General features: G+C 40.4%; 1 protein-coding gene across 1 annotated transcript; it reads right to left on the bottom strand.

Moving 5' to 3' along the window:
* Nucleotides 1–5,214: 5,214 nt before the first annotated feature.
* LOC127536391 (zona pellucida sperm-binding protein 3-like) lies at nucleotides 5,215–9,329 on the bottom strand. Its single transcript, XM_051956525.1, has 5 exons — nucleotides 8,465–9,329; nucleotides 7,185–7,297; nucleotides 6,962–7,065; nucleotides 5,938–6,112; nucleotides 5,215–5,849 (listed from the first exon to the last, which is right to left on the bottom strand). The coding sequence occupies exons 1-5, from the start codon at nucleotides 8,921–8,923 to the stop codon at nucleotides 5,714–5,716; spliced, it is 987 nt and encodes a 328-aa protein (XP_051812485.1). The 5' UTR covers nucleotides 8,924–9,329; the 3' UTR covers nucleotides 5,215–5,713.
* Between the last annotated feature and the right edge of the window lie 18,394 nt (nucleotides 9,330–27,723).

Below are 27,723 nucleotides of genomic sequence, written 5' to 3'. Positions count from 1 at the left end.
TTATGCGTTGTTGTCTTTATGTGGGTTCCAGTTAAGACGACGTTGGCACATTTGGCTGCCACTACACACTGATGACTGTTTAATACTGTTTGGGATTTTGTTTTAAAACCAAGTGAATTGCAATCAGTCATCTGTGCATCTGTTAAGTGTGTTGGCTTACTTCATCGCTGCATCATGCCATTGTCCTTGAGCAGCTGTTAGTAGCTGTAGTCTTCCATCTGTTGCTGATGGCAGCTGGCAAAAAGGGAGTTTGGTGTTTTTGGCAGCTGAACAAACTGTACAATTACAGAACTTTATTTAACCTTCCACATGAAAATGTTTCTCGTAGAGTGTGTGTGTGTGTGTGTGGGGTAAATGGGTATAAGACTGATTGATACATATGTACACTCAACAAAAATATATATGCAACATTTTTGTTTTTGCTCCCATTTTTTATGAGATGAACTCAAAGATCTAAAACTTTTTCCACATACACAATATCACCATTTCTCTCAAATATTCACAAATCTGTCTAAATCTGTGATAGTGAGCACTTCTCCTTTGCAGAGATAATCCATCCCACCTCACAGGTGTGCCATATCAAGATGCTGATTAGACACCATGATTAGTGCACAGGTGTGCCTTAGACTGCCCACAATAAAAGGTCACTCTGAAAGGTGCAGTTTTATCACACAGCACAATGCCACAGATATGGCAAGATTTGAGGGAGTGTGCAATTGGCATGCTGACAGCAGGAATGTCAACCAGAGCTGTTGCTGGTGTATTGAATGTTCATTTCTCTACCATAAGCCGTCTCCAAAGGCGTTTCAGAGAATTTGGCAGTACATCCAACCAGCCTCACAACCGCAGATCACATGTGAACCAGTTAATAAGTTAATTTGATAGACACGTTCACTTACTTTAAAGCCCTACATTTATTTGTCGTCATCTTCGCCTTTTACCACCAACATCAGTGGAGCACCACATCACCTTTAGATGAAGCTCATAGAACTTCAATGCAGACTGAGAACAGAGTTTTGGGATGCTGCAATTGCGACTTTTACCACCTCTTCCCAACTGCTTTGATGCTAACAAGTATTTTCAATCATGAATCTGAACAGGATCAGGCACAAATACTGCATCAGTTATGACAGTATCCATTCTGTTTTACGTGTTTCTACTGCACAGTATCTTAAGGATCAATGGACTGACTTCTGGAAAACGGTATCCATCAATCTGGCTCAAAAATCAAGTAGATGAGCATTTTAGGTATACATAATATGAAATATATTTCAGCTGGGGATAGGTACAAAGAAATACATGTGCATTTTAATAGATGTGCTTGCTTTTGTATTTGTTTTTTGCAGAGATTCATCAATGCAGGAGGATGGTGAGTTCAGGGTAAGTAGGGATCTACATAATGTGTGCAGGGCCCGACAGCATCACCTCAATAACTTCAACCAGCCACATGTTTATGATAAAGCCATTCTGTTTAAAGTATTTTTAAACAATACGTTACAGGTTTCACTTCAATGTTTCTTGCTTTACATGAAACCATAATAGGAAATGATTTGTTGGTTTTTCTATGTGTAATTTTGTCAGACACCAACTTTTAAATTAGTCAGGCAAATTCCCGTAATAATAGTGTTGGGTTTTTACCTTGCTATTTAATTTTATTCGGTGAATTAGTATTTTAGATATATTTGTAGGGTTTGAATCATAATATTTAAATTACTCTGGTAGTTTTGAAGATTCAATAATACTTGGTAATTGGTAATGGTAATTTATTTTTCCACTAAAAAGCACTTTGGTTTATTATTTATCAAAGGTTGTTAATGAACATGGAAGGTGAAGATTAGTTGCTGCGATTGCTGCTCCAGTCCCTGATAAAGTTGGCTTCAAAGTCTGCCACAGATTAAGGATTTCATTTTAAATTACAAAATATTACATTAAAAATTCCATTGCTCATTTTGACTGGAGCATTGGTCTGAGAAACTTCCAAGTATTTGAAAGAAATTCAGGGTTGTAATGTTTTAATCCAGTTGCGATAGTCCTGATAAAAGGCCAAGAACTTTATGAAATACACAGGTATATTTGTTTTTTGTTGAATCTGACTTTTTTGTTAAATTTTTAGATTGTGGTTTGTGGTGCGGTTGGTGGATTGCATTACACCTACAACTGTGGATCAGTCAACAAAATTTGAGAAGTTTACTTAAAGACAGAATTTATTAACAAGCTGTTGAATTGCAAACAATAGTAATTCAGGGATTTTAACAAATGCCCCAACATCTACCTTTGTCACGTTGCTGCCTTGTGTAGATATCAACACTTGCTTATCAAGCCTATTACTGAACAAGTAGATTATCTTTCCACCAACATCTACCTCAGTTTCTGTTCAATCTCATTTTGCTGGTCCACCACGAAACCCAAACTCTGCAGGTCCCATCCTGACACTACCTCAGCCCATTTCCTGTTAGTCATTTGTCTTGTCTCAGAGTCTTCCAGGGTAGTGATGAATGTCACCACAGCAGAATGACTGGGGCTGTCTTGCTGCATTTGCTCTGAACCAACAGAACCAGAGCTAATACTATGTGTTCTTGTGGGACCAAAAATGTCTTCCTCCGTCTGTACTTTTCCAGTAAACTGACTCAGATGAAGAGCTTCACTTTTTTCACTTCCAGAGTCAAAATCTGACTTACCAAGTAGCCCAGCACAGATTAGGTCCCTGCATCTAGCTGGATGAGCAGACCTGTCTGATTCTGACCCTCTGATGTGTTCAACATGATCTCTTTCTGATCCTTTACCGTTAACAGAACCACCTACTTGCGCTAGTGTCTTCTCTGACATGGCGTCCACTGCTACTGATTCATTAACACGGTTAATCTGTTCTGACCAAAACGCAGCGTCTAACTTATCCAACTGTAGCCGGCTCTTTCTGGACTTTACAACACCAGGAAAACCAGGGGAGTCACTTTCAACGATAGTGGAGCCAGAATCTATCCCAGCTAATGTCTCCCATCCGCTGCTATACAGACTATCATGGGCATTTGAATCCCAAACAGAACCAAGTCTTGCGATACTAGACGCACTTCTAGCATTATCGGGGGAAAAGCTGTCTTCACTAACTGCAATATACCTGGTGCCATGTCTAACACCATCGCTGCTCTTCTCATGCTGGACTGCACTGTTGGCAGCACTGCAACTAATTTTCTCACGATCATCACAAAGTTTAATTCTAGGAGTCATAGCTGTGGAAACATCTTCAGCAGAGTTGCGATTGCTTGTCTTGTGTGTAATATCGTAAGTGGAATTTGTTGTACTAATAGTGGTATTACTAAGACTCCTTCTTGAAGCGTTAGCACCACTGTTGTCACTGAATAAACCGATCACAGAAACATTTTTAGAATATGGGACCTCCTCCCTCACCTGAGCAGGTTCATTTTCATTTGGTCGACTGTCATCTGACATAATGGTGCTGTCTGTGGCCAGTTCTTTCAGCTGGCTGTCTGCCTTTTCCATAATGAACAGTTTTGTCTCATTCATTTCGCCCTCCTTGTCTTTCTTTTCCCACTGGCTGACCTCAGCCAGCTTCCAGTCTTCTTTCTCAGGAAGGATATCGTCTTCTTCCTCAATATGAGAAATCTTGAATTGCCTTGGGAATGTTTGGACTTCTTTACGGTGCACATCTACTCTTTCTTTCCTGTTGTCTTCTTGATCCAATGTTTTCTTTTCCTGGTGTGCTTGAACAGATACCGTCATCTTTGTTTGCTCTTCCCCCTTTGATTCAATGAACCATCCTGGACTACTAACTGTATTCTTGATTGCTGTGAAGAATAACAAGAAAGCTACAGTCATAGTGTAATTTGATACATGGTGTTGATTTTCAGTACTAGATGTAGTTTTATACATTTGTCTCATAAATAAATGGATTTAATGGCTACACTGTGTATTACAGAATTTTCTATACTGTAAGTATGGTTATTCCTTCCCTACTTATTGTTGATGTCAAGTGTTACTGTCTTAGCTGCCAGCTGACATGGTGTGATTAAATTCTTTAATCTGATGACATTCTCGGAACTTACAGTCTTCCATGTCACTGCACGTAGAATCACAGCAGGAACATACTGAGGGTGAGGCTTCCAGCTCCTCCCACCTGCACACACAAAAAACACAGCAGTCCTGTCTATAAGTAAATAAACTAAATAAACTGTTTGATTTATAATAATAGTGCTAAATATGGAGCAAGAACTATACTCAAAAGACATGCAGAGACTAGTCAGATACCATTTAACATAAATCCAGTCCTCAGTATGGCTCTACATATAATATTGCGACTAGCATTTATAAATGTAGTGTTTTGTAGACATTACTGTCAGAGTCCATAAGAAATCTAATCTTTTTGAACCTCAGCATGTAGCTGGTATGTTTTTGAATGATAACTGGTTTGGAATTCTACATTTGTGCAACAGTTTTTGTTGACAGCTACAAATTTCTCTAATTTAATTTCATAAATATCCCATTATTTTCAGTCAAGTCAGTGCCTGAGACCTCTATTATTTCCCTGAGAAGCTTAGGCAAGTCGTTTGTGTCAAAGTAACATCCCTGTGAATGTTCAGACCCAAGATTTTCCATCAGAGCATTACATTGTGACAAGATAATCAATGTAATTCATTAACATGCCAGTGGTTTTAATGTTGTAGCTAACTGGTGTATGTTGGCATCTTAGATTAAAATACCAGCCATGTTAATGAGTTTTTAAAAATAATATTGGTTGCTAACCTGCCAGCATGCTTGTTGTAGTTGCAGGACTTTGCATTGTGGGAAGTGGTGAGACCAACAGACACTGAACAGTGGAGATACTGCACCTATACGAAGAAACAAACAGCAGGTGATTTTTACTACTAGACGCTCTTCATGGACACTTTTCTTCTTGGATGTCACAGAAGAATACCACAAATGGGTCAGTCATGGTTCTTTGCAATTTCAAGTTATTTTTAATGTAAAAAAGAAGTTCATTAAAGCAAGTGCAGCAGCAGTGTTAGTGTAGTTAGTAGATTTAGGTAATTGCAACACTTTAATTTTGAAAGACAAATGTTATAAGCGCCCCCCCCCCCCCTTGAAATACTATTTGGAAACATTTCATTAATCTTAATTGTTATGCACATGACTGATTTTTTTTCCTATAATGGCAGATGGAAAAAATAACTGTCAAACTGAAAGCATATCTTAAAAGCATAAAGATCTCGATGACCTGTTTTTTATTTTGCTTGTCAAGCAAGAAAAAATGCTTACAAGAGGTAATTTCTGCTAAAAAGTACAAATCTTAGCTTCCAAGGATGTGCACACTTTTTTCCCCACAGAGGAATACTCCATCTATTGATATTTTTGTTAAATAAGGAGCTATAAGTCAAAGACACAAAGCCCTTCCCACTACTCTAGAACCAGTACATCTTGAAGTCACTTACAAGCCCACTGTGGGACAAGAGATGGAAAGCACAAGATAATCTATGTCACACTGTGCCCATGTTACAGTCTGGTAGCTGTTTAGGAGGTACTACAGAAAACATGATGTCTTTCTCATTGAGTAATAGACTGGATGTGTTTTTTGACTGCTTGGATAAACTACAAATACCTCTTACATTTATACTACTATAGACTACAGCTCATCCCAACTATAATGTGAAATGAGATCTGCTCAGTCAAGAGTAAAATCAAAATTAGTTGTGATCTTTCATCAAATTAAAGAGGACTTTGATCTTACCTCAGATACTGGTTTAAAGAGAAAGGAATCCACAGAGAACTTTAGCATGTTGACCTCACTGGAGAGGAACTGGGAGCTGCTGCCTTCTCTCCTGCTGTCTGTCATGCAGCTGCAATCAAAGCACACAAACTCAAGCAAACACGTGAAGTGGCAAACCAAGCAATGTAACAAATGTGTATATCCTACTAGAAACACACCCATAGTTAGCAATAATATCCACTTTGGGCATGCTGTTTGGATCCTTAGAGCTTGAAGCATAGCAAGAATCCACATAAAGCCTCTCTCCATTCAACAGAGCCCCTGTCTGGACCAGAAAATACACAGGTTCCCCTAAAGAGAACCAGTGACCTGCAGGGAGGGGTTCCCACTGGGCTGTAAAAACACACACATACAAACAGAAAATAAATTAAATCCTTTGTCTGCTGTTGCATTTGCTGTTGTATTATCTATTGTAAATGAGAGAATTATGCTCAAACATTTTGCTATTTAACAATTCAGACTTTTGATTGCATAGTTACAGTTCATGTTTTCTAAAAGCAGTTTTAAATGCATTTACGATATTCTAGCAAACGTCTTCAAGTTCAATAGGAAATCCTTTAAATATGAGGTCAAATATCTGACAGCATCCATTCTCTATACACCGCTTTATCCTCACTCGGGTCGCAGGGGGTGCTGGAGCCTATCCCAGCTGACTCGGGCGAAGGCAGGGGACGCCCTGGACAGGTCACTAGTCTGTCACCGGGCTACATATACAGACAAACAATCACACTCACATTCACAGCTATGGACAATTTAGAGTAATCAGTTAACCTCAGCATGTTTTTGGACTGTGGGAGGAAGCCGGAGTACCCGGAGAAAACCCACGCATGCACAGGGAGAACATGCAAACTCCATGCAGAAAGATCCCAGGCTCAGGCCGGGATTTGAACCGGGGATCTTCTTTCTGCAAGGCGAAAGTGCTAACTACTACTCCACTGTGCAGTCAATTTGAAAACAGAAAGCTGTAGAACTAGAATGACTAATGTGTTGATCAAGACGGCCAAAAACGTATCACTTTAGACTTCATGTAGACTTTCTTCAGCACGTGATTTCAACTACTACAAAAAATGCAAATAGAGTTAAAAGGTAGCTTGAAGTAAACGAAGTAAAAAAAATAAAGGTGGCACTAAAACCCTTCCAAGATATTGTAAACGTGCATGATACTGTAAACATCTGCATTACCATTGCAGACAGTGATGCTGAAGATAAGTTTACTCCTCATAGTCTTCCTGAAGGTCGGATAGGGTACTTGAGGTCTGAAGCCAACTTTGTACGAGTAAAGAAACCTGAAACAGACAACAGAAACAAAGAAATAAAATCAGAAAATGTCATTTGTAAAAATTATATAGGTTATGAGTGTAATCACTTCAAGAAAATAACAGTGGATAGGAGTTGTGGTAATTACCTGTTGTAATGGCAATAGATGGGAAGATCGAGTGGTGGAACTCTGATGACATAACCTTGTGGAGGTGGAGTATAGTTCAGTGAATAGGTATACACCAGCTGACCGCCAGCAACCTGAAAATTACAGAAATGTTATAGTTTTATATAATTAGAGCTACAGGCAAAGACGATCATGCTCTCACACCTTCACAAGCATCACAACGGAGGGTTTTTATTTTGGGGTTGTAGAGGTTTTAAGGCCAGGAGTCTCTGTGCATCAGACAAAAACATACAAAACTTACAGTAAAGCATCTTGAACATGACAATGAGTTCATTGCATTACAGTGGTCTCCAACAGTCACCAGATCTCAATCCAATAGAGCACCTTTGGGATGTGGTGGAACGGGAGATCAGCATCATGGATGTTCAGCCAACAATTAACATCAAATATGGACCAAAATCTCTGAGGAATGTTTCCAACACCTTTCTGAAAGCATGCTACAAAGAATTAAGGCAGTTCTGAAGGCAAAAAGGAGTCCAACCTTTTATTAGCAACGTGTACCTAATAAAGTGGCCAGTGAATGGAGATAACTGCCATGGGCATACCAGTTAATGAAAAAAAAATAATCCAATTTGCTATCAGTTTGCTTTACATTAGACTGACCACGTCTGGTGTCAGTTTGATTAAGAGGACTATAGGCTTGTGAATGGCAGAGGCCAAAATGGTGAACTTTCTGAGATAAATACATGATTCACATGATGAGGTCGGATTTCTTCATTCAGGCTTTTCAGTGTTTCAGAAGAGTGACTGACAAATATGCTGCAGGGTTCAAATAATTGTTTTATTTAATAATTTGAATAATAGCAAATGAAAGGCAACTATTAAGTCAAAAGATGTTGAATACTCACAAGGAAAATTTGCAAGGACAAATTACCAGATTGTGTAATTTATTTATTTATTTATTTAAAAATGTTGGCTAACTTGGTGTATCAAATTCGGGCTGCATGATAGCAAATTCTTGGCTTTCAACTAAATGGATGCATCCCAGAGATCAAAAAATAACCAAAAAAACGTGAAAAGAAAAATTAATAAAACGTTTGGTGGCAAACAGGACTTAAGTAGGTCTGCTAAGGTTTGAGCAAAATCCAAAATTACCTTCAGTTACATTCAGTCACATTAGTAGTGGTGACTTTTGGCAGGTGAGTTTTTGTATGTTTACAAATAGATGTGATGGAAGAGATTACAAGAAGTAAAATAACTGGTACTGGTGATTTGTCAATTAGATCCAGTTGTGTTCTGACCTTAGATCGTCCGCCACACTCCGTGAGTTTGGAGTGGAAATAGAGGAATCTGGGGCTGATGCTGGTGGCTTCACATGAGCCCAGTCTGAAGAGGGATGGATCAGTCCAGGTGCGCAGCTGTAGGCGGTCCAGGCGCACGGAGATCGCATCGATGTCGCACCAGACCTCCACAGCTCGGTGTCCTGTCCCTCGGGTGGTCGGAGGTTGACTTGTTGCCGGTAACAGCAGCGCAGGCAGTCCGGTGGGAAGCTTCGTTTTCTGGTGTACAGGCAGAAACAGCCCCGGCCTAATGAGCGGCCCTGATGCGTGCAGGAACATGGGCAGACGGTGGAAGGACTGCAGACTCCCATCCTGTTTTACATTTACCGGGTTTATTTCTTCAGACCTTGTAGCTCGGTGAGTCGGGCCTCCCAGTATGCAATGGAATAATCTCCAAAGAAAACAGACGGACACCAGCATGGTCTGAAAAAGACAAAAACAGGAGCAACAAGAACAACAAGCGCTGGAATTCAAGTCGTGACCAGTGGAGAGTCACGTCTTGATCTGAACACGTTTCCTGTCTCATCATAATTATAACACCTGGTGCCTTACTGATTGGGCTCACACAGCCAGAGACACATCAGCTGGTTAGAGAAGTTATCAACAGGAGATTTTCAATGTGGTTTGCTGTCAATACATGAAAATAAATGTACTCAGTCACCCATGATTGTCATTCAGTTGATGTTCTCAGAGACAGTCCACATGGGAATTTCATAGAAGTATCACACAAGTGCAATAATCATGACAGCTATATGTATTACTTCACGTATATTTTCATATGTAACTTAAAAACAGATGATACAGTAATCAAAACATTAGTCAAAGAGCATAGGACAAGAAAACATTTTGCATTGAAGACAAAATGCTGTTCATTCATTGTTTAAGAATAATAACTGTCAGACCTTAAAAATCAGTCGAAAGATTTTATGTAACACACACACACACTCGTGCACACATTTCCCTAAATATTTAGTTTCACTGTTCTAGATAAATTGACTTTTAAGGTTAAAGGAAATTCTGTAACTGTAAAGTTTGTTTAGCTATCTGGAATATTCTCATTCTTGTTTTTTTTTCTTGTTCTTGTTCTTGTTCTTATTATTATTTTATTTCAGAATCAGATGATTTTATTGCTGAATAAGAAGGATTTTAATTTGATGAGGTAGTGCAGTGAAACAGTAACATTTCGATTAAAAGTGTTGCTATTTCAGAGTTTTCATAAAGTGTTACACAATAAATAAGAAACAGTGAAGAAGTGTAGCATGATTAATCAGAAGCATTGGAGAAATGTGCAAATTAGTCACCTAATGTTAGTCCTGTACAATGTTTCATAGAAATCTACGGAGCCCCTCTGGTGACATGTTAAAAAATAAATAAATTGTGGCCATGATATAGTTATAATGTGCACAGAAATACTACTTCATTCCCACGAAATAGTATGAGTTAGTATTTTGTGTGCACGTTATACCTGTTTCGTGGCCACAAATTAGTATTTCGCGCTAACAAAGTAGTATTTCGTGGGAACCAAGTAGTATTTCATTGGCACGTTATAGCTATATCGTGGCCACAATTTCCATCCATCCACTCTCTATATACCGCTTTATCCTCATTAGGGTCGCGGGGGATGCTGGAGCCTATCCCAGCTGACTCGGGCGAAGGCAGGGGACACCCAGGACAGGTCGCCAGTCTGTCGCAGGGCTACATACACAGACGAACAATCACACTCGCATTCACACCTACGGGCAATTTAGAGTGATCAATTAACCTCAGCATATTTTTGGACTGTGGGAGGAAGCCGGAGTACCCGGAGAAAACCCACGCATGCTCAGGGAGAACATGCAAACTCCATGCAGAAAGATCCCAGGCCCACCCCGAGATTCGAACCAGGGATCTTCTTACTGCAAGGCGAAAGTGCTAACCACTACTCCACTGAGCAGCCCGTGGCCACAATTTATTTATTTTTTTACCATGTCACCAGAGGGGCTCCGTAGAATGCAATGTAAACAAGAACATGAAATTTGTGAGAGAATTGTACCACTCCTATTTAAAAACTGTGCATTTGTCACAGGATGGGCAGAGGCTCAAGAGCAGACAGCAGAAGACAGCGGACAAAGGATTCAAACTTCAAAGGATTTATTTACAATACGCATTCAGTATACACAATCATAACCTTAATAGGGTGAAGGGAAATGGAATGACTAAAACACTCTGAAACTCCCCACCAGTCAGTTAGAACTGAAGAAGCCTCTTGGAAGAGAGGTGAAACATCTTCAAGAACCTAAAATATAAGTCCAGGTGATTTCTACTAAAGCTCATAGACTCATCCACCTTCCGCTTGAGGCATCCCATTCTCTGATACATAACGGTCTGGCAGCACCAAACTATCATTCTGCTATAGGCAGAAAGAAACACTCTCATTTCCATCCATCCGTTATCTGTACACCGCTTAATCCTCTGTAAGTTTGCAGGGGGCTGGAGTCTATCCCACCTGACTTAGGATGAAGTAGGGGAAACCTGGACAGGTCACCAGTCTATATCACAGGGCTACACATAGAGACAAACAATCATGCTCACATTCACATGTACGGACAATTTAGAGTTACAAATTAAACTCAGCATCTTTTGACTGGGTGGAATAGTAGTTAGCACTTTTGCCTTGCAGCAAGAAGATCTTTGGTTCAAATCCCAGGGTGGCCCTGGGATCTTTCTGCATGGAGTTTGCAAGTTCTCCCTGTGCATGCGTAGGTTTTCTCCGGGTACTCCGGCTTCCTCCCACAGTCAAAAAATATGCTGAGGTCAATTGATTATTCTAAATTGTCCATAGGTGTGAATGTGAGTGTGATTGTCTGTCTGTATATGTACCCCGGAGACAGACTGGTGACCTGTCCAGGGTGTCCCCTGCCTTCACCCGAGTCAACTGGGATAGGCTCCAGCACCCCAGCGACCCCAGTGAGGATAAAGTGGTGTATAGAGAATGGATGGATCTTTTTGGACTGGGCTGCACAGTGGATAGTGGTTAGCAATTTTGCCTTGCAGCTAGAAGATCCCCGGTTTGTGTTTTGCCCTGGGCCTGGGATCTTACTGAATGGGGTTTGCACGCTAAGGTTGATTGGTGATTCTAAATTGTCCATGGGTGTGAATGTGAGTGTGCTTGTTTTCCTCTATATGCAGCCCTGTGACAGACTGGTGTCCCCTGCCTTCACCATAAGTCAGCTGGGATAGACTTCAGCCCCTTGCTACCCTAATGAGGATTAAGCGGTGTATACATGATGGCTGGATGGATGCTTTTGGACAGTGGGAGGAAGCCAGAGTACCCAGAGAAAGCCCATGCATGCACAGGAAGAACATGCAAACTCCATGTAGAAAGATCCAGGCCAGGATGCAAACCGAATATCTTCTTCATATGAAATATATAAATGTAATACTATAAAATGAAAATTCGATGAAATAAATATTAAATTTTTACATTTATTTATGTATGAACTGTCTCATTTTTTTAAAGATTTGTGACACAACAATATTTATTAATTTTATTGGATAGTTTATTGGTAACTTATTTAACAGTTTATTTAGCATTGATTGGAACGACTTTCTAAATTATGAGGGCCTGGCTAATTTAAACAATCTGATCTGTGGCTGGAACCGGAAGTGAACGTCACTTCCTGTTCAGGCTGGAGACTTGACAGCCTCCTTAGCTCCGCCCCCTGCAGCCTGAGCTCCATTCTCCAGGCGAGGCGCAGTTCATCTCAAATGACACCGTAAGGACTTGGAGTCAAAAAAAATTAAACAAAATACGTCCGCTTAAGTCGTCTGTGTTTGAAATACTACCGAAACCAGCATTGTTTCTGGAACAGCGGCGAGCATTACCGGAGCAAACCGGACGTGCAGGTGTCGTCTTCAAGCAGCACAATGAGCGACCGGGGAATAACGGTACACCGGAGCCGGTGATTATTTAATGAGTCTCCGTTTAAGGGTTTGGCGGATGGAGTGAGTGTGTCCGTGTGCTGCTCCCTCAGCCTGTCGTTGTCCACAGGCCGGTGGTCCTGCTGAGGTGGGTGATCATTTTAGATATGCTTTGTTTAAAGATGAACACAATAGAGATGTAGGCTGTTCCCTCACCTGCATGGCTGGACTACCTAATAATCCCAGACTGATGACATGGAAATTAGGACAACTGTCCACAGTTTTCATTATTCCCTGTATTTATCTAGTTAAATGTTTACACGAGGGCGTGACTGTTGTAGGCCACTACTACTGCTACAGGTCAATGCATAGCAATTGTTCTCCATTGTCTTTTATACTATCTTTAATATTAAATACTACAAAAATTAAATGTAATGTTCACTGTTCTACGTCCTGACAGGTGCATATTGCATGAAATGCATATGATTTGCTGGAAAATGCAGGTATACACTGCATTTAATGCAGGCAGTTTCAAAAGGAACATTGTACAATATGTGCAAAAATATTCTTTTAACAAACTCTTGCTTTCTGTTGTAAACCACTTTAAACAATAGTTTCCTGTGTACCGGCGTGTTTTTATATGAAAGCCCGGGTTCATTTATTAAATGAAGCCTCCTGTTCAGCTCGTTTCTCATAAACAGCAGTGATAATCCTGGGTCAGTTAAATTATCCAGAAATAGCAGCAAACATTGTCATATCTCATTGTTAACTCCATTTCTAACCATTTCAATCAGTATTTAATGTAATGGTGTTCTTTACCTCTCACCGATCAGTGTTCAATGAGGGTCATTCACTCGATTTGCAGAAAAAATACGTACATTTTTTAATGTACAATGGAATGCTCTAAATACAAAACACAGCAGTTTTACACAACATTGATTTTTTTCAAAATTTTGTTTTACGTTTTTATGTTTTTTATGGAGTTGCTAAATCAGCACAAGACACCTCTTCTTTGCAAAGAAGGGTTTGCAAATATGTGAAATGACCCATTTCATTTTATATGTTATTAAGCCTTATTACGCCAAGCAGGAGAAGCTTCACACTGAAAAATACTTCAAAAAATACTATTTTTAATTTTTTTTTTTTTACTTTAAAATGGGTTAGTTTCCAACATACCAGAAGGGTAAACCTAAATTCTCATAATGTCACAGTATCACAATGCATGCTGACAGCTGGTCCACATTACTCTTAATATAAAACAAAGCCACTGCTTGTTTTGTATTTTGACGGGGGAAACAATTCAGTTCACTGAAATCCACCTTCTAATTATTGTTTATATATTATAGATTATTATATGTGGAATTCACAAAATGCAAATAGATGTATTAAGACACACAAGACAGAATGAAATGTAATTTTAAAAAAGAACGCTGAATCATTCTTTGTACGTAAATCCTTTCTCTACAAATAAAAAATATAACATCCAAAAAGTAGATATAGATATGTAATAGATCATCTTTTAGTTTTGCCGAAGGGATGGGTGATCTTACCAAAACATCACATGACAAACTTTTTGGGGTAGATTCATGATCCATGCTCTAAAACATATTTCTCCCCGTAGATTTAATTGCACTCATGTGATCACATTATTAGTTGTGCATATGGTAACGTAGATACAAAGCCTGCCTCATCAACTCAAGGTTAAAGGTCGTCTCACAAATGTCTGCATCCTGTTTGTAATCTGTTTTAGCTCTGACCAAAAGTGGTGATTTTTATCTCTCCTGTTTTGTTCTTTTAGGATATTGATCTTCTTTTGACACTGATGATCTGGTCAGCTGGCTCAGTGGTAAGGACAAGTTGAGATAGACTGTGGCTAGTTGGCTAACAGTGACAGATCAAAGAATGAAGTCTTTACAAAAACTGCCTGTCCAAAAAAAAAGCACTTTGATTAACTAAGCAAATAGGTAAGAGCCTTTCATTGGATAATTACTGCAGTGATTAATATGTTTCAGCTTCAACAACTTGACTAACCCTAGCTGATCCAGTGAGGAGCTTCTCATTTCTTCTTAAGACATATCCTGTGGTCATGGAAAGGATGTTGATCTGTTTCAGAAGGGTCTAATTATTGGCCTGCATCAAGCAAAGAAAACAAGTAAGGAGATTTCTGAAACTACTAAAATCAGGTCGAGAACCGTTCAAAACATCATTACAACCTGAAGGATAGTGGAGAACCATCATCTTGGAGGAGCAAATGTGGTTGGAACAAACTCTTAGATGATCGTAGGAAATCAAGAGTAGAACTCACGGCTATGTTGATTAGTGAAAGTAAGCATTTCCACACGCACAATGTGAAGGGAACTCAAGGGATTGGCACTAAACAGCTGTGTAACTCTTATAAGACCACCGATAAGTAAGGCTAATAAGAAAAAAAAGGCTTTAGTTTGATAGGGAGCATAAAGATTGGACTCTGGAGTAATGAAAGAAGGTCATGTGGTCTGATGAGTCCAGATTTATCCTGTTCCAAAGCAATGGTGGCATTAGGGTAAGAAGAGAGGCAGATAAAGTGATGCACTCATCATGGCTAGTGCCTACAAGCCTGTGGGGGTTAGAGTTATGATCTGGGGTTGGTCAGGTTCAGCACCATTATGTTCCCAAAGAAGAGGTCAGCTGATACCTGAAGATACTGAATGACCAGGTCTTTACATCAGTGGAGTCTTTCATCCCTGATGGCACGGGCATGTTCCAAGATGACGATGTCAGGATTCATGGGGCTCACATTGAGAATGAGTGGATCAGGGAGCATGAGACGTCATTTTACACATGGATTTTCCTCCACAGAGTCCAGATCTCAGCCCCACTGAGAATCTTTGAGATGTTCTGGAGAAGACTTTGTGCAGTGGTCCAACTCTCCCATCATCAATATAAGATCTTGGTAGAAAATGAATGCAACTCTGGACAGAAATAAATGCTGTGACATTGCAGAAGCTTATTAAAACGATGCCACAGCTAATGTGTGTTGTTCTCAGAGCTAAAGATGGTCCAGTGAAATATTAGATTATGCGACTTTTTTGGGGACAGGCAATTTATGACAACTTTAATGACAGTACCTCTACAATTCCCCTAAATCGCAGACCACGTGCCAAATTAGATCCTCTATCATATAAGACTGTCAGATTACCCACCCTTGGTTTACTAACTATAGGTCAAATGGATAGAATCAACCTTCTTTTTTTTGTCAAGAAGATGAGCATAGTCGTCCAGCTTTGGTTGGGAAGATCACATGCTGCTGTTCTTCTCTGTGCTGAATACTCCTTTAGATTCTGCATTTGAAGCAAACATTCAGAGGGATTTGTAATTTAAAAACGATTTTCTTGTAGTAAATACTGCACACAGCTTTTGTTATGGCTGGTTTACTTGTATCATCAGATATGTACCACAGATGTTCTTTTGTATCTCCACTTGTTGTTTCTCCAGACATCTGTTTCATAACGGACTTCTTCTGGCACATGTTTCCTGCTATGGTACATCATGTTAATAGAGTGTCTTTGTATCCAAATAAGGAGTGGATGTTTTTAAAGCAGGGATGTGATTTTTCCGCGAATTCGCGGAATTCCGCTTTTTTCAGGGATGGGAATTTACCGCGGATCCGCGGATTTCATTTATTTGAACGCTGATTTCACAAGTTTGAACACTTTATTGTCGCTGATACTCCCGCGCGATGGTAACGACGTTAACGATAGCTTGTTAACGACGATTGTAAACGGCCCAGCGATTGGAAGTCGCTGCGCCGCCGCACCCGACCCGACCCCCCCCCCCCCCCCCCCCCAAGTTTAAAACAAGTTTAGTTTTTACACACATTATCCAGGTTAGTATTCCTTATAAATTTGGGGAATTTTTTCACAATACATTTCTTAATTCTTTCTTTTTTGCTTCTTTTTCCAGGAAAAAGCACTGGAATTTACATGTCATCAGCTGGAGTGAAAGGAAATTGAAAGAGTCAAAGGAAAGAAGAGAGAAGTTTCAAATATTCATGCGCCTGTTTGAGTCAGCTGATCAAGATGAATAAAGACAGACCCAAACGGAATATCATCAAGAAAAAATATGTAAGTGGAATTTCATTCTTCTCTAAAATATATACCGTATTTTTTGGACTATAAGTCGCTCCGGAGTATAAGTCACACCAGTCAAAAAAATGCATCACGAAGAAGAAAACACACATATAAGTCGCACTGGACTATAAGTCGCATTTTTTTGGGAAATGTATTTTGCAAAATCCAAGATCAAGAATAGACATTTCATCTTGAAAGACAAGTCATAATAACACTAGAATCAAGAACAACAGGCTGAATAGGTGTACGGTATGTTAAAGCAACATATTAGCAGTTATTCAGATACACTATAGCATAAAAACATTACAGGGAGGATGAATAAGAGGATTAAAAACGTCGTGAGTCCAAAAAGCAAGATACCATTAAGCAAGTTTACCAAACTCTCGATCTCACTCCAAATCACTAAATTCAATGAATTCTTCATCCTCGGTGTCACTTCTGAACAACTCCGCCAACTCCGGAGGAAGATGAAGCACCGCTTCCTCTTCTGCGTTGCTGTCGTCAGACTTGGCATCAGTTCCAGTTCCAATTAATCCAACCTTTCTGAATCCCGACAGGATGGTTTCAGTTCTCACTGAAGTCCATGCTTTGTCGATCCATCCAATGACTTGCAGGAAAGTTGCATGCGCCATGCAACATCCTCCAGGTTTCCGTGAAGTAATGTTTACTCCTTGGTCATGGCGGTCAGTGTGAAATGACATTTAAGAACATGTGAAATTATATGTTTTAATATATACAAGTCACATCTGAGTATAAGTCGCAAGACCCGCCAAACTATGAAAAAAGTATGCCTTATAATCCACAAAATGTGGTAGATGTTGGAGAATCAAAAATTGTTCTGTCTGTCTGAAAGGCCACAATTGAAGTCAAAGTCAGTAGCCCGGCTGTGTTCCGTAGCAGTCAGTCTTTGTAGCCTCTACTTCAGTGATGCAGATGGACAGATTCTCCTTAACAGGATTAATGGAGTTACACTCAGTGGCAGAGGTGCAAAGGATAAAAAAAAGACAACTTGTGGGAGAAGTTAAACTCTTTCTTTCTCTACTTTCACGTCTTCAAAAGCTGGACCAATAACTGTGTAAAGTGGGTGTGATTGTCAGGTTGTCGGTGTTGTAAATGTGTTCGTGGACCCTGGGATACGTACGCTCATTACTGAGTCCATCAGCCATCACAGCTTTTACAGAAAAGTCCAGCATGCACTGAGTTTGAGGATGACTTTAATATACTGTGAGAAAGAACCTTCCCCAGCTGATAATTTCAGTAATGCTGATGTGTTTGTGGTTTTACAGGACATCAGTGACGGAATGCCGTGGTGTGAAGAACGTCTGGTTCGCAAAGTTCTTTTCCTCTCCCTCAGGGAATTCAGAGACAAGCACCGTGCCACACACAAACACATGACCCACAAACGCACACACAAAGGCACACTGAAAAAAACGCTCTTACACGCTCCACAAAATGCACTGAAGCTACCTAACACAGACACACAGAAAAACACACGCACGAGAAAGATTGCGCACACACAACATAAAGTCACCTGCAGACGACCAAACGCACACACACAGAAAAACACAAACAATGCACAAAATACGCACATTTCAAAACACCTACACCCTCAAGAACGCACAAAGAAAGGGCAAGAAACTGACTTGTCACATGATTCAGACCAAACAAAAAGCAAATGTCCTCACACACTGCAGAACATGCAAACACCATCAAAGCTGTATGCAGGGAAAGTTTCACATGGAGTACAGCAAACACATCTTCAGCATCCACATATTTTCCAGAAGAATTCTTTATCAACCAGGACTCTACGCTCACACACAACTCAAAATGCGCTGCTGATGCTGAACTCGAAATACACAGAATCTGTGAAACACACACATACGAATCAGCACAAACACTCAGTGAGAAACACCTACGCACCTAAAAATACACAGACGCTGCTGAACGCTTCCGTCCCAGCCAGGACTTTGAGGTCACACACTCCCACAAGACTCAGCGGTCAGTACCATCAACACTGTTTTGCTCGTCCTTAGCTATGAGTGTGCTATTAGTTATCCTGGAGGGATGTCTCTATTGTGAAAGATCTTACCAGCTTGTCTTTTTTCACGTTCATCAGTCAGAATAACATTGTACACAGTAGTGTTCGGTCATTCAGACATTTAAACAGTTTTATTTGACGATCGAATTAGAAATAACACACCTTCATAGTCACTGATAATAGTTCATTGCACAGAAAATTGTGTGTACACAATTATAGTAAGTTTGATTGAGATTGTTTTTGTTTTTGCTCCCATTTTTTATGAGATGAACTCAAAGATCTAAAACTTTTTCCACATACACAATATCACCATTTCTCTCAAATATTGTTCACAAATCTGTCTAAATCTGTGATAGTGAGCACTTCTCCTTTGCTGAGATAATCCATCCCACCTCACAGGTGTGTCACATCAAGATGCTGATTAGACACCATGATTAGTGCACAGGTGTGCCTTAGACTGCCCACAATAAAAGGCCACTCTGAAAGGTGCAGTTTTATCACACAGCACAATGCCACAGATGTGGCAAGATTTGAGGGAGCGTGCAATTGGCATGCTGACAGCAGGAATGTCAACCAGAGCTGTTGCTGGTGTATTGAATGTTCATTTCTCTACCATAAGCCGTCTCCAAAGGCGTTTCAGAGAATTTGGCAGTACATCCAACCAGCCTCACAGCCGCAGACCACGTGTAACCACACCAGCCCAGGACCTCCACATCCAGCATATTCACCTCCAAGATGGTCTGAGACCAGCCACTCTGACAGCTACTGAAACAATGGGTTTGCATAACAAAGGAATTTCTGCACAAACTGTCAGAAAGCGTCTCAGGGAAGCTCATCTGCATGCTCGTCGTCCTCATCGGGGTCTCCGCCTGACTCCAGTTCGTCGTGGTAACCGACTTGAGTGGGCAAATGCTCACATTCGATGGCATCTGGCACGTTGGAGAGGTGTTCTCTTCACGGATGAATCCCGGTTTACACTGTTCAGGGCAGATGGCAGACAGCGTGTGTGGCGTCGTGTGGGTGAGCAGTTTTCTGATGTCAGTGTTGTGGATGGAGTGGCCCATGGTGGCGGTGGGGTTATGGTATGGGCAGGCGTCTGTTATGGACGAAGAACACAGGTGCATTTTATTGATGGCATTTTGAATGCACAGAGATATCGTGACGAGATCCTGAGGCCCATTGTTGTGCCATACATCCAAGAACATCACCTCATGTTGCAGCAGGATAATGCACGGCCCCATGTTGCAAGGATCTGTACACAATTGTTGGAAGCTGAAAACGTCCCAGTTCTTGCATGGCCAGCATACTCACCAGACATGTCACCCATTGAGCATGTTTGGGATGCTCTGGATCGGCGTATACGACAGCGTGTACCAGTTCCCGCCAATATCCCCACCCCCCCTTTCAGAGTGGCGGCATGGATCAGTGGGTAGAGTGGCCTTTTGTAACTGTGTGAATGGGTGAATGTGACGTATCATGTAAAGCGCTTTGGATAAAAGCGCTATATAAATACAACCTTTTACCATTTACCTTTTATTGTGGACAGTCTAAGGCACACCTGTGCACTAATCATGGTGTCTAATCACCATCTTGATATGGAACACCTGTGAGGTGGGATGGATTATCTCAGCAAAGGAGAAGTGCTCACTATCACAGATTTAGACAGATTTGTGAACAATATTTGAGAGAAATGGAGATAGTGTGTACGTGGAAAAAGTTTTAGATCTTTGAGTTCATCTCATAAAAAATGGGAGCAAAAACAAAAGTGTTGCGTTTATATTTTTGTTGAGTGTATTAAGACTGTAATGCTATTCCTAGTATGTCATACATTTATTTGTTAATGTTGCTTTAATTTATGACATTGTAGGTATGGATCATTTTTCATGGTGATACTGCGTTATGTAACTAAACTTCTAATTGTTCTCTTAAGGCTCTCTGGTTAACAAAATCAGCCAGCCTCAGTCCCTTCTGCCGACCAGTTCGAGCTGGAGGTGGTCCTTACAAACACGCACTCAGCATCGCCGCCCTGCCAGGATCAATTGTGATAAAGACGACCCTGCCAGCAAGAAGTAAGCTCTAGTGTGTTTTTGCGTGTGTGTTTTCATGTTCATGACAAAAAAAACTCTGTACTGTGCTCCCAGTGGCAGTACACAGGCAATAAGTTAATGGGTAGCCCTGTGGTGCAACACTTAGCGCTAATGTCTTCCAGTGAGGAGATTCTGGGTTCAAACATACTAGCTGGCTGTGGACTATTTGTGTTCTACATACACCTATTTTCTCTGGATGCTCAAAGCTTCCTCCCAAAAGCAAAGGAGATTTTTTTCCCAAAGTATGCCTGTGTTTACTGCAGTGATGGAGCTGACCAGCTTCAGTCAAATCATATGCATCTGAAAAGCAGAAAAAATGCAATGGACTTTGAATTAGAGACTTAACATTGACCTGTATGGCAGACATATAGGTCAGTGGTGGTGTTACTGCTCTTGTAACACATTTGATGTCGACAAAGTGTAAGAGGGCAACTTCATGTCAGTATAAGCACCCAAATTTTTACTGATTGCACTGATCCGCTTAAATGCAACCTCAGCTGTGCGACTTAACCCACCACATAGCAGGCTTGTTTGAAGGTCTAATCAACAGAATCAAGCTGCTTTTTTGTCAGGATGATGAGCATAGTCATTCAGCTTTAGTTGTGATGGTTGCATGCTGACAGTCTTTCAGTGCTGAATATTCCTTCAGATACATTCAAAGCATGCATGCAAAAGGATCTACAGGTTACCCAGGACAACAACGTTTTGTTCTGTTGTCCTGCTTTGGTCACAACGTTCTTGCAGTAAATATTGCAAACAGGTTGTGTGTGTTTGCATGTTCGTTCCTGTGTGCATGACAAGTTAACACCTGAAGAAAACCTGTACTGTGCTTCCATTTACAACATACTATTGTTTTCAACTTTCAAATTTTTTTCCACCCTCCACATGGCAGCCTTTTTTGAAGCCAGTTTTTCAGCTGAAAGCGATGTCACAACATAAGAGTCCTTCAATAAATCCTTCCTTCATGAAGGGTATGATGTTCATTTATTTTGTTGAAAATGTTTGAGGGAAGTGTTTGCTCTTCATGATAATTTTCATAGGTTGTTTTATGTTGTATGGTATTAGACACAGAGGGGATTCTGTTTAGTCTACCCTTACTGATAACAAAAGGGATAGACAAAATATAGTATAATGTAATGCAATTTAACAAATTGACAATTGTTTTAACAAACTACAGCCTCTAAAATGACATTAGTTTCCTGTCATACATAGAATCCTCTCTTTTATCCCCTTTACCACAGTCTGACTTGCTGGTCACTGAGTAGCTCCACTGGGGCATTTCTGATTGAGGCTTTGCACATTCACAGTAGTGATAATGATGGAAGTTGAATGAACACCTCTTACTGTAAATTCAACAAAAAAACTGAACATTATAACCTTAATAAAACTAAAATTTATTCCAGAACTGTTGTGATTGTTTGAGCTAGGTGTACATAATAAACTGGAGACTTGAAATGTATGTGTTCACGTGTGTGCACATGTGTGTGCATACACATGTGTGTGCAGACCTCGAGTGCAAGCACAGAGGAAGTTTGCCCAGTCTCCTCCAAGCTCTCCAGGGCCATCGGCGTTGACAACATCAGCACAAAGTAATCACAACCTGGCTGTGGTCACCTGTCTGACCAGACGTCGACCTAAAACTGAGGACTTCTTGTCTTTTCTCTGTCTGAGAGGTAAGCAGACACAGAGACTTCTCATGTATGATGTGATAGTTAGTAGCCTGAATGAGCTCGTCACGTGGTCACAGAATCTGTGCCAGCGCGCTACTTGGTAAACAAGAACTTTTAGTGTCACACATGCCGGTAGACAGACTGCTAATGTGGTTGTGCCTCTGTTCATACTTCAGTTGCGCCGAGGCGATCTGCTACATGGTTGGTTGCATTTTCACTCATGTCAAACACAGAAAAACACACAAGGAAACAGCAGCTGCTTACAGACTGAGCTGTAGCACCATATCTGTGATTATTCTTGAGGTGTCCACATGGACTCTGTGGACTTGGTTGGATGACCAAATTTATGTCACATGGACCTGGAAAGCATGAATTGACCTTAAGGCATTCAGTTTTTTGTTTCAGCCATACTGCATCTCCTCTTAGTTTCCCTGGCAGCAGTTTTAAAAGAGAAAATGGCTGTGTAGCTGAAAGTACGGCCTACATCTCATAAATTTAAAAAACATGTAAAAGAACATTTAATTTCAAGTTTGAGTAAATTGATTCAAACAGTTGAAACGATATAAATATTCAGTAGTTGTTTTTTTTACATTCACCGGTAATGCCAGATATCATCACTGACAGAAACACGGTGTTACTGAATGGAAGGAGCTTCTTATTAACAACAGTACACAAAGTCAAACAGCTAAATATACCATTCATTTACTAATCAGGATTGTCATGTGTGTGAGTCCACTGATGCTGCATGATGTGGAATACGACTCTACGTGATAATACTGGTTCAGTGTAGTGTCATAGTCATTGTTGTGCTTTCAACGTTTTTGTGGAAAAAAGAAGTTGCTCAGGCTGAATTTTGTAATACTTCCGATTCACAAATATGCGCTTGAATACATTTAACACACATCTTGCAAATGGGAGCAATGCACCGGCACAGTCAAACCACGAGACTGAAGCACATGATTCACATTATTTTCATCACTCAACAACTTTGAACTGATTTGCAGTGACCTTTTCCTCTCAGGGAAAAATAGACCCAAACCGTGCCAGCAAAACCTCTCCACAGTGTAACGGAGCCCCCAGATCCCCTTACTGTGGGGAACAAGGGTTTGAATTTTCCTTTTAACTCGTCAAGCGTCTGTAGGTAATTCTTTCAGAAAAAAAAAAAGGGGAGTCACACATGACTAAACGGATTTGCTTAATGGTCAAGTACTTAAAGGAGGAATTGCTGCAATCTAGGACAAGGACATGCAGAGGCAATAACGGCTTTTTCTCTTTCACCTCAGGTTCTGCAGCGTTGCCTAGCAACATGGCCTTCTTAGCGAGTAAACGAGAGAAGATGCCAGCTGACAGTCAGCTTCTTGCCTCCTGTCTGTCTACCAATCACAAGGCTGCAGCGGAGGGAAAAAACATTCGCATGCTCAACAGAACAGCAGGTACTCTTCTCATGGGGGTGTGAGATTTTTGTTTCTTTACGGGTCACATCAGTCATGGAAGTGTGTTATTTCTCCTCAAACTGTAATGACTGGGGCAACTTGAATCTCCCATTTGTGTGTTTTATAGTCCGTTAAATATGAAGACATTTTCACCTGTTGAACTAGTTTTATAAGCCGGCCCCTTCACTGCCTGCTGCTTCCATCCGTTTTATTTACTTTGCAGAGCTGCTTCTGCTAACTGTAAAATGTCTCAGCCACATGCAAAGCACACCAAATCAGCTGTTGGCTCAGAGTGAACACATGCACTCCCAGCATTTGAGGAATAAACACCTAGTGAATTATTTTTGTCATTAATGTCCCTCACAGCAACAGGAGGATCCTATGTGTTAATATGTTGTGCAGCTGATGTGGCTAACGTTACAATTAGCTTTGATTAAATGCCCACAGGTCAGAGCTATGTGAAAATTGTAATGCTGAGGGATATCCAGAGATGATGTTAACTTTAAAAACTGATTTGAATCTAGTAAACAAGCATTGAGTTGTTTATGTTGCTTGTTGTGCTTCAGTGCAACCAGAACTGAGCTGATGTCTGCTTCTATCCTGCCCTCTGCATGCATACACTACATTTTAATATTGCTGAATTACTAATAAAGCTGATCTCATTTCCATATTTTTCCCTTTCTGTTGTCAGACAATGGGACTAGAATGAAAGCCCAATAAGACTATATATTAGCCGACAGCCATTTCCCAAGCTGTGGCTCTGCACCACTAAATGATTAATTTTATATTCACACTGTCATTTGACAAACACGCTCTAAACATGATTTAACAAGAAAAACACTCAGAGAGTGCAGTACTCTGCCAAGGCTGCTCAGTTGTATGATTTCCAACGGATAAGTCCACAAGAGTGGATTTGTAGTAGGATCGTCAGCAGGCAGCTGATGTAGTGTTCACTTGTTGTCATAGTTACAGTGACACTGTGCCGCTATCTCTCAATAATAGAGAAATCTTTAACAAATCCGTGGATCCAGACTAGAAGCTGCATCACTGCCAAATTCAAATCACTTGGTCCTTGTGTCATTTCTGACCTTCCCTGAAAATTTCATCTAAATCTGCTGGTTCCTTGGTGAGTAATGTTGTGCACTGCACAGACAGACAGACAGACAGACAGATTAACAGACGGACAAACATGCGGCAATCGTCACATAACTCCACCGCATTCTTTGGCGGAGTAAAAATCATGCCTGGCTGTGAATTCAGCTATTTGTCCATGTACAATGATCACAATAGAAAGTCATTCATGTACGCCAGCTGTCATGTGGTGAAGTGTTTTTCTTCAGGCTGTCAATCACAGAGCATCTTCTTCAGGGCGGGGTTGAGGATAGCAGCAGGTCAGTGGTTTCAGAGCTACTGACACTGAAACGCTGCATTAAAAACAGGGTTAAAACCAGGGGTTATACAGTCATCGTGACATGAATCACCTTTCCAGTATTTTGATCTGAGAAATTATGAAATAATTAATCCATCTGTCAGTCTTTGTAGCTGTGTATCTTTTTATTGCCCTACAGTGCAGCAAAGCTCCAGGTGTATGAGCGGGAGGCCTGCTGGCTCTGCAGTGGTCAACTCTCTCTGCCCTCTAACAGCCCGGGCACAGAGAAGAAAAGAGCGAGAGGAAAGAGAGAAGAAACAGCAGAGGAGGAGGAGGGAGGGGATAAATGAAGAAAGGCGTAAAGGGGCTGAGAGACACCTTCTGAGACCTCGCCAGCTCTCCCTACAGGTCAGGAGGGCTAACAAGGTCTGATCATCCTTTTTGCATGCTTTACTATTTGAAAGATATCTGGCTGTACCATTAATGGAATGAAGATTATACACTTATATACTGTACATGCAGGTCAGTTGGCTGTAGAACAGAGAGGGTCGCTCTCCTTTGGCTGTTTTAGCCATGCAAGGTCAGTGACGAGGATCCAAGGTGTTAGACTCGTAGTTTTTGTGTGTTGGAGCGTGTTGTGATTAATAAGTCAGACTTTTACAGTCATATCACTATCTTCATGGTCGAAAACAGCTGGCCCAATTACAGTTTTATGGAGGCAACAGCTTAACAAATGGAGAGAATTTTCTCCATGAAATTGAAACCTTGTTTAAATGAGACAGAGTGGCACAAGAAACTGGACAAGAAAAAAACAACTGCAGACTGTGTTTGTGGTATGCGTGTTTTGTATAAAATCGGTTCCAGTTTAGCTAACATTACCACCAACAAATAAAGAATGACAGGTTTGGAATGGATAAAGTTGGTTCCTCTTGAGAACTACAAAAAAATAGGAGAACCTGATGCTTTAGCTAAGACAACATCATTAGTGGGTGCAACATTATTGAAAAGAAAGGACAGAGTTCAGATTTTCTGAATAAATACCTTTTATATGCCTTTCATGCACTTGTTCACATTTATGCAACATCCATATTTTGATCATGTAACGCTGGTGGACTGAACTAAATATTTGCAATAAGATGCTGAAAGCTGGTGGAATTGTTGGCTCGATCACAATGTGGGAGAGAAAAAGCAAACTCCACCACTGCCCTTTTCTCCACCTCTCGCCTTACATTACATGGCGCTCACTAAACCCACCCTTACTCTCAAACAGTAAAAAAACTGCCTTTGTGAGTCTAAGTCCAAATCTGGTAGTGGTACGGAGTGGGCGAGATTGACTTATGAAAGAAAGAAAGAAAGAAAGACCAGCAGTCCTGGATGCCACCTCTAACTGCAGCCAAATGTACTGTCATGAATCTGTAGTTTGCATCACACAGAGTGACGGAAAGTAAAGAAGTCAGTATCAATACTTCCTGAGAATTAATGAAATGATGGAGTTAGGGAAGTTCCACGCTTGCTCCCTTAGTTGCTTTTGAAAGTAAAGAAGTTCTTGTACAGTCCTTTCCATTCTTGATTGTATTATAAACCCACAGGTGTATTGTGTTGGCATGTTTTAACACAAAGCATTTTTTAATCCCGTAAATCAAGTTGATTTGTAGGCAAAAGCATTAACGGAAGTACATATATTTAGACGCTCCGTGTTTTTGGACAATCTGCCTACGACTGTAGAGGAACGGAGCGAAATTTGTCTCAGTATTATTTGTGTGAACAAATTGATCTGTTCATAAGGTCTTTACGTTACTGTCTGAAGCTCTATGAGATGACTTATGTTATGAGTTGGCCTGCTAAATGAATTGTGGCATAAACATAAATGGGCATAACTCCTATATTATATATTAAATATTGTGCTTTTTGGCATGTTTCTTCCTGCTGTAACCTACAAGATACTTGATATTTTAGCATAACAACCATTGACAGTTGTTTGGTATTCCACAAAACATTTAGAGCAAGACTAGCTGCTGTTGAGAAGGACTAAGGCTGCATAAAGACTATGGTGGCAGATGTTCTCGTCTATATGTCAGACTCAAACCAGGGCAACCTATGAATAACTAAAATGTACATCTTCAAATCTAGTATAGATTTCACTTGGTTCAAAGTAGAGTCGACATTTCTTTTTTGTTAACTGCACATGATGGAATTACTCTGGCATATTCCCTCAAATCTGCTATGTATCTACTGTAAAAACAGATTATATGAAGCATATCAGTAAACCCTACAGCAGTAAAGTATTCATTTCACACCCTAAAACCCATGAAACATCAATGGGGGACTCAAAGTACTTGTGTGCTGTAATACATGGGATATCTGCAATAAAATAAAGTCAGTAAGCATCTTGTTAGTGTGTTTTAATGTACAGTATATTCTTGTCTAATGAAGTTTTCAAATATGATAAAAAGTGTTTTCATATAACATTTGTATCATTAATGCCAACTTTAATCTAAAAAGCCATACATGTCTTATTGAAAAAAACACTCATACAGACTGTGTGCTCTTACTTTGAAATGTGGAAATTGTGTTGTCAGCTTGCTTTCCAAAAAAAGCAGAGTGGTACTGGTTG

The sequence above is a fragment of the Acanthochromis polyacanthus genome, chromosome 12, assembly GCF_021347895.1.
Source record: "Acanthochromis polyacanthus isolate Apoly-LR-REF ecotype Palm Island chromosome 12, KAUST_Apoly_ChrSc, whole genome shotgun sequence".
In the NCBI taxonomy this organism is placed as follows: Eukaryota; Metazoa; Chordata; class Actinopteri; family Pomacentridae; genus Acanthochromis; species Acanthochromis polyacanthus.
Note: the sequence above shows the minus strand (reverse complement) of the source record. Positions and strands in the feature narration are given on the sequence as shown.